General features: G+C 37.3%; 1 protein-coding gene across 5 annotated transcripts in view; it reads right to left on the minus strand.

Annotated features, from left to right (window-relative positions):
* Window positions 1-2,052: 2,052 nt before the first annotated feature.
* LEF1 (lymphoid enhancer binding factor 1) overlaps window positions 2,053-12,228 on the minus strand; it is a 106,035-nt gene continuing 95,859 nt past the window's right edge. For all 5 annotated transcript variants that reach the window (XM_087962951.1, XM_026668673.2, XM_026668674.2 and 2 more), the window contains one exon: window positions 2,053-3,185. Coding sequence is in view for 2 of the 5 variants with exons in the window: in XM_026668673.2 (XP_026524458.1) it covers window positions 3,106-3,185 (80 nt within the window). In the remaining 3 variants the exon portion in view is untranslated. The remainder of the gene's footprint in view (window positions 3,186-12,228) is intronic.

The following is a 12,228-nucleotide window of genomic DNA, read 5'->3' on the forward strand; positions in this document are numbered from 1 at the left end:
TTGAAGCAAAATATTATTAGCTGCTTAGATCTTAGGGTGAAATGCATTCAAAATAGTACCGGTTGCAACTTAGAACATTGCCCGATTTATTTCTCTTGATCCTTTGTGTGTGTGTGTGTGTGTGTGTGTAGAATGGCAGACAGGAAAGCACTGAGGACATTCAGGACACTGCAAGGAATACAATGCCATAAAGGGAAATTGTTCAGAGCAGCGGTCCTCAACCTTTCTGGCTCCATGGACCAGCAGAAGTGGTGGGGGTAGCAGGGAAGAGAAAGTTTTGTGCTCGCAACCTAGCTCCCTTGCATGTGCAAATGAAATTTTACATACTTGCATGGCCCAGCTACCAACAGGCTGCGGACAGGTACTAGTCTGCGGCCCAGCGATTGGGCATCCCTGGTTTAGAGAATGGGGCTCTACTGTTGGGTATAGTTGAAGACCAGATATATCCCATGCAATGTTCTTTCCTAAGGTCAAGAGTGTGTATTGCTCAACTACCTGGAAGTTGCTCATATTAAAGAAATGATAAATCAAGATTAAATCTATTGCTGGAGTTGTCAGGTTAAGTCACAACCTGCAGTCCTCAGTACTGTGCACAGATGTTCAACAACAAAAAAGGAAAAAATTGAATAAATTTGAATATAAGTTTTCAATAAAATTGAAAATGTTTTGCTGCTAATCCAAGAAACTCCTTCAGTTCCAAATAAGCTTCTTGAATGAGAAGTGAAATTTTTCCAAAGAAGAAACCAAGAAAGTCCAGATGCCTTTTGGAAAAGCACCTTTGGGACAACTATGATTGAGAATCTCCATAGATCTAAGGATAAGAAATGCTGCTCTATAATCTCCCAGAAGGCCCCTGAAAAAAATTGCTAATATGTAAATGCTTGGTGATATGCAAGAGAAACTAGAAGTCTGGTTAACTTATTTAAAAGTGGAAGTTACCTAATGACACAGAACTGGCCAGCATATAATAGAACTTACAAGTTGGATCAATTATAAACAACAAGGACATAAAGACAGACCATATCTGGCAGAATGTTCACGGTCTTTCCATGAGTGAAAAAGAATGCAGTCTTCAGTTACTCAGTTACCACGGGCCTTTTAAGAATTATTAAGTGGGCTTCGGTTTGAACTTCTTCAGCGACAGACCGAAACCTCGTCTCTGTGAGGCTTCGATCCGTGCTCACCGCTGGAGCGCCCCGAGCTGGCTGGTTTCGGGGCTAAGCCACCCCATAGAGGTGATGAAGAGGGGGAAGACTGCCTGCAGGGTTGAGGAGAGCCGCATCTCTCCTCCCCAGCTGGCCATTACTCCCTTTCCCGAAGGCGGTTGCAGCGGTGGTCAGAAATGGCCACCACAAAGAAGAACTCGACCGGAAAAGAATGTGCAGGAGGAAGATAAGGAGAGAAAGTTTTGGTTGACCGGGTCAAACAGCAAAAGCAACAAATAAGGTACCCTGGAATTGAAATTATTAAAAAACAATAACATTGTTCCCTAAGATTTTTAAGCTGCGAAGGAGAGAGAAAAGGGAAAAGATTTGGTTTTCCCCTTTTCCTATACTGACAGCTAAGAGACTTAAGCAAGAAATTGGAAAAAAAATCCACTTTGACATCAATAGGCATTTAATGCTGAAAATAAAAAGTCAAAGGGATAATAAAAATTTCTGGATAATTAAAAGTTTTTGAAAACAGGAAAGGAGAGAAAAAGAATAAAAGGGCAGGATCTGGAAGGAAGGAGACTGCCTGGAATTAAAAAAAAAGAATTATTAAGTGTAGTGTCAGAGATGTTTTGCTCTAAATTTTCCATCATTTTTTCCTTAGGTGTATCTGTTTCTCATATAAGCAGACATGGGGGCTCCTTTCAGTTGAGGAACAGGATAATTTTCATCTATAAAAACTTTGGATTGTGTTTTTTTTTTCCTGCTATGTGGATATACATATTTTCAAAGAGTAGACGCACCACCAAATTATCTTCATCTGGTTCCACTGAAGCTGCCACATGAAACAAGGTGAACCAAACTTAACTTTAACCAAGCCCCCAAAATACGTATTTTGTAGTTTTATTACAAAGCTTTATTTTTTAAAAAACATGAAAACAACAAAAATGCTCAGCACATTAACTCAAATTGGAATGACAAAATATATATTGGTTGTCCTTTTTTTTTTGGCAAAGGCTAGGCCTTAAACTAAAAAAAAAAACTTGGGTACATCAATGTTCATTTCAACAACTGGCATAAAATCCCACTAAACAGGCTAACAGAAACAGATACAAATACAGAACATTCGAAGTAATAATAATCCAAGTGCTGGGCTTTAAAAAAAAACCCAAGGAAATTCAGATATGAGAGGAGTTTTTACTGAAATCAGATCCGATAAGGTATGTTCCTTTTACACATATAAAGAGATGAAGTGGATCACATGTTTCGTGTACATATACAATGATTTCATCTGTTACAAATAGTTAATTCAAAACAAAAAGACTTTATCCTCCAAATGCTTTGTTCTTCTCCAACAGGAAAAAGAAATCTACTATTATTTAAAAACCTTTTATTTATTAGAAAAAAGAAAATGTCAGGGCGGGGATATTTCAATGCTTCTTTAAAAACCTCAAAAGTCAATAAAAATGTACACCAAGGCAATAACTAAAATATAGAAGCATTCAAGTTTATATTTTTAGAATCTGAAAACCAAGATTCATCCTCTTGCACCATTAAATAAACCGGATAATGTCTTCCTCAAGAAATTACGTTTTGGTTCCTTCGATATGAACGGCCAAGATGGAAGCCAACACTGCTGCTGCTGCTTTCTAGCATTCTTTTGACTAAAGCAAAACGAATACAGCTGAACTATTTTGTTGCTGACTCATCACTGACAACATAGAAGATACAAATGGAGGCGTGTAAGGCGGAGTGGAGATAAAAAGGGAAGATCTGAAATGCTACTCTTGGCTCTTCTTTTTTGAGTTGGGCTCGGAATTCTGTGAGGGTGAAGGGACGTGGCAGTGATTGTCTTTATGGTTCAATGTCTTTAGCAGGGACACCAGGGTAAAACTTGACACCCTTAGACATACTCCTTATATGCCTGTTTACATGAAGGACATCCATGGAGATTTTAACAAGCTTCCATTTCAAGAAGAGGCCCTGATGTCGCTGCCTTCATCTTGCAGGTTGAGAACGTGTGTCGCTTCCCACCTGCAGAGAACAAATACAGTAAACATTTTTTAGAATTGTACATCAAGGTACTTTACTATGTATTATTCCTCGGTTTAATTATCATCATCAATTACTATGGAGGTAATACCTTAGACCAGGGTCCCCAACCTCTGGCCTGCAGCCTGATATCAGTCTGCAACCCATTGGGAACTGGGCCACACAAGCAACAGATGAGCACACGAAGCTCCATTTGCACAGGGGGTGGGCACGCACACAAAACCATCCTCTCCCTGCTACCTGCACCACTGCTGCCAATCCGCAGAGCAGGAAAGGATGAGGACCACTACCTTAAACCAGGGATCACCAACCTTTCAGACCTCAGGGACCACTAAATTCATAATTTTAAATCCCATGGACCACTAATATCTGCCTAATGACCAGCTGGGTGGGCGTGGCTAGGTGGTCATGTGACTAGGTGGGCGTGACCAACTCAATGTCACATCAAGGGGTGCCTTGCTGACCTCTACATAGGCTTTCAAGCAGGGGGAAGATCTGCGGGAGTGCAAGGCCAGGTACCAGCACCTGGAGGCTCAGTGGGCTGAGATGGTCAGCCAGTTCCTGGCCATGATGCAATACCACTGGAACAAGGCTCTCCAGCTCTTTGCCACCACCGGCACTTCCCTCCAGCCTTTGCCCAAAGCCCTGCACCGGGAGACTGAAGCAGACCCTAAGTCAGAATTTCTGCTCCCCTCCGACCCCCACAAAAAGACCCCAAAGGTGGACACTCTGCAGCAACACAAATGTTCATTGTATGTATCTGGCCCAGGGTGCATAGTTTGAGGATCCCTGATTTAGTGCAATATAAAAAATGCAAATAATGTTTCTGTGAATCACCAAAATTTTCTCGCGGACCACCAGTGGACCACCAGTGGTGACCACTGCCTTAAACCTAAACATTATCATGCCGGCTTAGAAATTCGAAGAGTTGAAATCCATGCATCTGAAGGGAATCCAACATGAGGAAGGCTGGGAAAGAGCAACCTCATTCCTCTCTTACATTTTGGGCTGCAACTGTCAGCTTGCCTGACCATTGGTTACATTGGCCAGGCAGTTACTCTGCTTTATACAAAAGATGAGAAAGCTGCATCCAGATACTGTCCAATGACAACTTCCTATATATGGAACAAATTAGAATTCAATCTGATATACAAAGATCTAAACAAAAGTGTTAGGAACTCTAGATCCCAAAGCAAATATACATTGTATATAATGTTTAATGTTAACAATATACAGATGTTTAACAATAGAAGACAATGTTGGTTCAAAAGTAAACCTCTATAAACTTTATGAACAAATATCACACTCTACTGAATTCTAAATAAATCTAATTTTTAAAAGAAAATCTCATAACATAGTCCCTCCTAAGAAATAATAATGATGTAAATTCTAGTTCGTGATCCAAATGCAGATCACCAGATCCCTGAATTTGGACACATTTGCTAGGAAAACATTTCAAATCACTGAACAGTTAGAAGGGATAATTTTGGCTATCAAATGCAACTATCTACCCAATGCAGGAATCCAAGTTAAAACATTTATGATGGATGATATTCCCAACGAAAGGCTCCAATGATATATCAAGGTTCTGTCATGCTTTTGCCAGAATGGATAGCCAGATGTTTTTACATAAATAGGATTATAAGTAATTTAGTTACATAAAAGCTAGAGTACTTAGCCAAGTAATTTAGATACTGTCACTTAGCTGATCTTTCAAATTCGTGTCCAAACCCAACAATTTAGTTTTAGGATATCATATATTACAGAGTTAACATGAATGTGTTTACTGCATCCATTCACATCACATTTTTACTCTACTAAACGCTTTCCAGATAAGGAAGTGGAGAAGCACATTACTATAAATATATCAGGAAAATAACTGTTCAGGGACACAAACGCTAACCTAATCATGTTTTTACGGTTGCAGTTCCATTTACCTTGTGCACATTCACCACCGTGAATGAATATAAACATATGACCAATGCAAGGAGGTTATTTTGCAGAGGTTTTATTTTATTTTACTATTTCTTCACATTAAATCTTCCTAACCTTTGAAAAAGCAGAACCCCAGTATCCTCTGGGGAAGAAAACCACGCATTCAACTGCAGTGGTGTGGATCTGACTCGCCTAATTCTAATTTCATCATAAAATTATAACTATTTTAAAAAGCCTCATCAGTTTCTTAAAAAAAATGCCCAAGAAGAGAAGGGGATCAAAGGGAACTATGAAGGGCTTTCTTTTTCAAGGAGGACAGAAGAGGCCAAGCCAAAAAGCAAAGAAACCACTGGAAAGAGAGCACCCTGCAGATTTATATTTATTTTAGGCCTTTTCATCCCAGATTTTCAAAGGTTTGGTCCAGGTTGCTCTTCCTGGGAAGGTTTTCCTTTCAGTCTTACATTAAAACATTCTGTTTCCTGTTGAGGAATAGCCTTCAGGCACCAAGCCAGCAGTTCACGGCACAAGCAATTCTCCGTTAGAGCTGGGAAATTATTCCTTGCTGTAGGAAATGAAATGCTCTTCTGTTGAGATGGATTCCCGTCCCCACACCCTTTCTCTTCCCAGAAGCCTTTCTTTGAAGCAGGGAGATTAAAATAAGGTCCAGTCTTTCTCTAGCCTGCCCTTTTCAGAAATGGGATTATTTTACCCTTATTCCTAATGGATCCCATTTTCATACATCTGAAAATGTGAGTGCTAACTTTTATAAGAGGGTACCGCCAACTTTTAATGTACGTCTCTGCTTTTTTACTTCTTTAAACGTAAATTCTGCAGCCTACAGAGTGGTCTTGCTTACGTCCGTGAATTGAAGTCCTTCACCCAATAAAAATTACAGCAGCAATAACATTGCCTCCAGTAAATACTAGTTAAAAAAACAACGATTGGAGATCCTTCCATTTCCTACCGATAAACTGATTGGAGCCTTAAAGGAACATAATGGAGTTTCCTAGCAGATACGAAACAGGTCATGCCAGGATTCCTTTCAAGACACCACAGGTATGTGCTACAGAGACGGAAGACTTCCCACATCTAAGGCTCCACTGGAGGGCTGCAGCTGAAGTTTGGCCAACCCAGGCAAGTCCAAGCAAAGCCTAACCCGCAAGTGAAGTCGGTGTAATCAAAGACAGCAATTACAGCTCCCTGGCTGTGGTTAGGCTTCAAAGCAAAGCGCTCTGAGTCACATTTTAGCATATGTGAAGCTTTGAGCCTCAGCCACAAAACTAGATCTGCGGTCTCTGCCATTTGCACTGCAGTGCAGTTCTGTGACTGGAGCAGAGAAGTAAGGAACTGTTCCCTCAGTTGTTGGGTGTTTTTCTTTTCTTTTTTAATACTCCACAGTTGAAAGATAACAGTGAAATTTTGGCAGCAAGAAGAGTGCATAATTGAAGACTTGTGGCATGCAGAGATCAGAGGCTGGATTTTAATCTCCCTTCACCTCCCAAGAAACTCCCAATAAGGTTTTGTCCTTTTCTATACTGTACAATTTGAAAAGGGCTAGAGCAAGCAAAAATATATTTGACACAAAAGAATATTTTTTTAAAAAGTTGTTTTGGTTGGATTTATTTGCAAATAAATATACACACTGAGGATAACTTTTAATGGATGACCTCAAGCTAAAAGGGACCGGAAAGTGAATCAAAACCAGTCTCTCTCATGCCAGGATCTCATGATTTAAACCACCTGAGAAAATGATCATTCATTTGACTCTTGGGTTCCAACATTTCCTCCAGCAATTTGCTTTACAGCTCTCTTTATCATGAAATAATTACAGTGTACTCAGTAAGTACTTAATACAATGTATGGTTAATATAAAATTCTACTTTCAAATCTGCTTGTGTTCTAAATTTATCTTACAGATAATTCCTCACAGAATCTATATTGCAAAATAACTTGCAAAAATTATTTCCAAAAAAAACAGTATCAAAGTTATGTTAGATTGTCAGTTTCCAATATTTTTTTTCTTTTGCCATGAATTTCTAAGCTACAGTATTTTTCATTGGTTTCCTTTGAGAACTTTACAATGAAATATAAAACTGAACTCAAAAATCTAAGGTCAGCATAATAATTTAGCAATATATAACAGTATGCATCTAATAAATGCAGTACGTTTATTAGATGTAACAAATAAATTTATTGCAATAAATAAATGAAATAAATCCTTTTATTTGGTCTTAAATTTCAAGCTCTAGACTGTTTTCATAAGGAAGACTCATGAAATTTTAAATTTTTTGCCTCCATAATAAATTTTCAATGGCAAAAAAGAAGAGAGGAGAGAAAAAAAATGTGGAAAAACACAGGAAGGTAACAAAAACCATACCATCTGCGCCCCAAGTATAATTCTGTGACTGTAGTGTTGCCTGCACAATAAAGCCCTGTTACCTGGGAGTAACCTAAAAATAAATCAATTTAATGTTAACCTTGCAGGGACAATTGTAATTAGATGGAGCAGCAATTTAATGATAAACCTTGGGCTATTATAATTAATGATGTGCTGCTATATATTGTACTTTTTTCTTGTGATAACAAGTAATCAGTGTTTATTGAAATAAGGTCTCAGAAAAAAATCCGCGTTAACATGCAATGTAGCAAATTCATTAAGGCGCAAATAATTCAAGTAAAATATTTTGATCTTTTGGCAGTTCTAACATTTACTTTATTCAGAGGCATAGCCTGTTCCATCTTGCTTACTTGTGTGCTCCCCTAAGGAGGTTCTTAGCCTTCCCCTCTACTTGTGTACTGTATCAGTGTTCATGTAGGAGAAGAGTAGGCAGAACTGGAGGGCGGAGTTAAGTGAGTCATCAGCCTATAGTTGTTATGCTCCCAGAAATGGTTCGAGTCCAATCCCTCTTGAACTCTGTTAACCCTAATCAGATGCCGATTTGGTATTTGTATGTTAGTTGACTAGATTTTTCTGTGGCGGCTTGAGCAATAAATCCTCTGAGCATGATCCTGATCCTTCACGCCTGACAAGTCTCTTGAAATATGGACTGGGCCACAAATCAAAAGTTTTACTGATACCATCATATTTTTTTCACGGTAATTTTGAGAGAGGTAGAACTTTCATTTCCTTTTTATGTTAATAATGGAGCTAAATTATATAGCGCCATTACATTAGTCTGATAGACTCCTCCCCCTTTTTAAAAATTAAACAGATTCAAAAGTTGTATAGAAGTTGCTTTTTGAAGCAGCATCCAAGCGCCAATAAGGAGAGTAGCAATGGGAAAATTATTTCAATTGATAACAATCCTGAAGGCAATATTCCTGACAATTTAAGAACCCATGTCCCTCTAGTTAATTGGTACATTTAATCTCCACATCGCCCTGACTACTTTGGCTGATGTGAGTAATACTGGGAGTTGTATAACATCTAGAAGGCCACAACAGTCCATGCTGGAAAATGAATGTGTAATTCACCCAATGTCATAATAGTCTTTCAGAAGAAGTCTTTCAGAAGAATCTGTCACAGCTATGGAAGGCAAATGATCCAAGCATCCATCAACTATGGCTACAGCATTTTGCTCCAACTGTAGATTCCATTTCCCCCCCCAGAAGTATAGAATCATTAACAGTCCATTTTTGCACAAATGAAGGCAACTATACATGTTCCAGAATAATGTTGCAGGATCCAATCAGAGTCCATCACTGGGATCAGATATTTAGTCTTCCTAGTTTTTGGACTCATGCTGGAGCCCTCAGAAAATTTCTTTTTCTTTTTTTAATAAAATTTTTATTTGGGTTTTCACAAAACATAATACAAGTAAAATTTCTTTTTTTGAGAATAGCATGGTCCCGGGTTATCACTTCTCCATACAGACACAAATTCAATTTCGTATTCATCTTTGTGTTCTATTCCATATCTTATTACTATTTTAACATTTTCTCAATAATTTTTCCCCTTCCCTTAGTTTTCTCAATCTTACTTTTAATTATCTCATTCCTTTCTAAATTCATATATATATATATATATTATTCATATTCTAAGTTTCACTATCTTTCTAGTCATATTTATACTTTCATCTGTCCTGTTTCAATTTCATGTTTTCTTTTCTCATTAAACAAAAATTTTCCCTGTAGTTAGTAATTGGAGTATGACACCTTTGTATCTTTTAATTTTTATCCATTCAACACTTATTTAAACTTCAATTTATCCCTTTACAATTATAACATTCAATATAACATATAACTTCCAGTCGAATTCTGCTTGGTACATTCTTAAAATACGCACTGAGCTCTTAAAGAGAAAATATATATATAACAATAATAAATAAAATACTTATTCTATTCCAGTTCAGCTCTATAATGTTAGTTATAATCTTTGACATCTTTAACATTTCTTTTCAATAGGGTATCATACTTCTAGGAACACTTATAATATTTCCATAATTTTTTCATGTTTCTTTCATATTCCTTTTCACTTAAATTTTTATAACACATTTGTAATAATTAAAATGTTCCCCTCCTTTCCTAATTTCATTCTCTCATTCTCTTTATTTCATTTATTTATTAAACATTCCATTACATTACAATGAGTATTTTATCATTTTAATCACACTTGTTTCATATTTTCAAAGTTCATTTCTATTTCTAATATAACAATACTATCTTATGTACCCTTGCAGAATCCCCCTTTCAATTAAGTTTTCACCCATTATCTGTGTGTCTTCTAAATAGGCTTATACTCTTAATCCTTGTACGTTTTCCCTGTTTCTCTATGTCCTGTTTCTGTCATTTATAATTTCTTTTCCTTTCCCTCTTCCCCCTCCTCCCTTCCCCTTTTGACCCCTTTTCTCTCTAATTCTGATTCTCTCTTCTGTAATGCTCTCTTCTGTTTCTTCCTAATGTTGTAATTACTTTTCAAACTATTCTTTTCTGGGGTTGTTTCCCCCCTTTCTTTTCTTTTCCCCACATAAAAATACTTGGTCATTGAAGATGGCTTCTTCTTGTTACCGCCCTTCTTGTTCTACAGGCATTTCTTGTTGTTTCTCATAGTTCAGGATCTCCATTTCTAAAAATTGAAATATGAAGCCAAAAGAACCTCTTCCTTCTTGTGCATCTTTCTGTTTTTTAAGTTCCATTCTCAATTCTTCCAAGAGTGATACCATTTTAAAAACTTTTAAACAACCACCTGATTAATTTTTAGTCCTTTAGATCCGATAGCCAAAAATCCAAAAATCACCAAATAATCCAAATAATCCAAAGCTGTTTCTTCTTGCTTCTTTTTTCCACTTTCTCTTCCTGGGGTTCTCTTATCTTGTTACAAAGTTTCAGTTAAAATGTATCTTTTAGGAATCTTGTTAAAGTTTCACTGTTAATTCCTTTCACTTCCAGGTGGTCTCCTCCATTTTTCCAGATCCCACCCTTTTGTTTTTTCCCTTCTTTTAAAAGTTTTTGAGAATCCAGAAATCTTTATTATCCCTTCGACATTTTATTTTCAGCTTAAATACCTGTTAATGTCAAAGTGGATTTTTGCCAGTTTCTTGCTTAAATCTCTTAGTTGTCAATGTATGGAAGAAAAGAAAAAAAAAACAAACCCTTTCCCTTCCCTCTCTCATTCGCCTCTTCAAAGTCTTCTTTGAGAACAATGTTGTTCTTTATAATTCAAATTCCAGGGTACCTTATATTGTTGCTTTTTCAGTTCGACCCGGTCAGCCAAAATGTTCTCTTCTTATCTTCCTCCTGCACATTCTTTTCTGGTCGAGTTTTTCTTTGAGGTGGCCATTTCTGACCACGGCTGCAACCGCCTTCAGGAAAGGGAGTAATGGCCAGCTGGGGAGGAGAGATGTGACTCTCCTCGACCCTGCTGGCAGTCTCCCTCCTCTTCACCACATCTATGGGGTGGCTTAGCCCTGAAACCAGCCGGCTCGGGGCGCTCCAGCGGCGAGCACAGATAGAAACTGCGCACAATCGCAGATTTCAGTCTGTCGCTGAAGAAGCTCAAACCGGAAGCCAGAAAACTTCTTTTTCTATGTGTTCCAGTGACCAACTCATATTGGATCCTGCAGTCCATTTTTGGTGCAACTTCAGTATGGACAACATGTGCCCCAACCTACAAGGTCGACAATACTGAATAATATATCCACAATTTGAAGTCTCACAACTTTCCTCCAGCATATTTGGAAAGCACCAGCTTAGGAAAGAATTGGCATTGTTAGTAAAGCTTTTATAATAGGAATGTTTGTTTTGGTGGCAAAAATTGAACCAGAAAAAAAAAGGGATTCTAAACCTAAGTTCATTTCCTCAATTCCTCCAGCAGATGTCACTCAACTATAGACAAACAAGAAAAACCAGGCTATCTGCAGGGTTACAACCTACTTTACAATCTAATATATTAAATAATATAATAGCATCATCTTCTTGAGATGTTACTTTCTTCATTAAATAAACATGAACAAGTTTAAACCTAGTGTTGACTCATAACAGCAGGGTATTCCATTTAGTTTTTCAGTTAATGAAATTCAGTAGACCTGACTTTGGGATGCTTGAAAAAAAAGCAGTAATTTTAGTATAAATTACTGGAAACAACTTATGTAGTTATTCATTTGATTTATGTGCTGCCCATCCATCGAGAGGCTACTCCTTTCATGCTTACTGACATTTCCACAACTTGTTCTAAAGAAACAAAACCAATTTCCTTGTGGTTTCTAAAAAGGAGGTAAAAAAATGGTTTCAGCTTTTAACAAGTACGTTATGTTGAATGCATCATTTTATGCTTTGGGGTTCTAAATTCCATCTTAAATTTAAATAAATTATTGCCATTACATAATGCTTTCTTATTAAAAATTATTACAAAAGTACAAATCTCAACTCGTGCAAACAAAATAAAATAATAAAAGTATAGCAGATTTGTATGGCTCAGTGGCAATTAAATTCCCTGCTACCATACCAAAAGGATCCAATGCTGATTGCCTCCCATACCTCTTGGCCTCACCATATATTCCTTTGTAACCTGGGAGAATTTTTGATTTATCACTGTGATTTATCTTTTCCCTATATAAGTTCCATGTGTCTGTATTACATATTATGTAATACA

This window comes from Notechis scutatus, chromosome 4 (genome assembly GCF_049901735.1).
Source record: "Notechis scutatus isolate UNSWTSFEM ecotype Mainland chromosome 4, rNotScu1.2, whole genome shotgun sequence".
NCBI lineage: Eukaryota > Metazoa > Chordata > Lepidosauria > Squamata > Elapidae > Notechis > Notechis scutatus.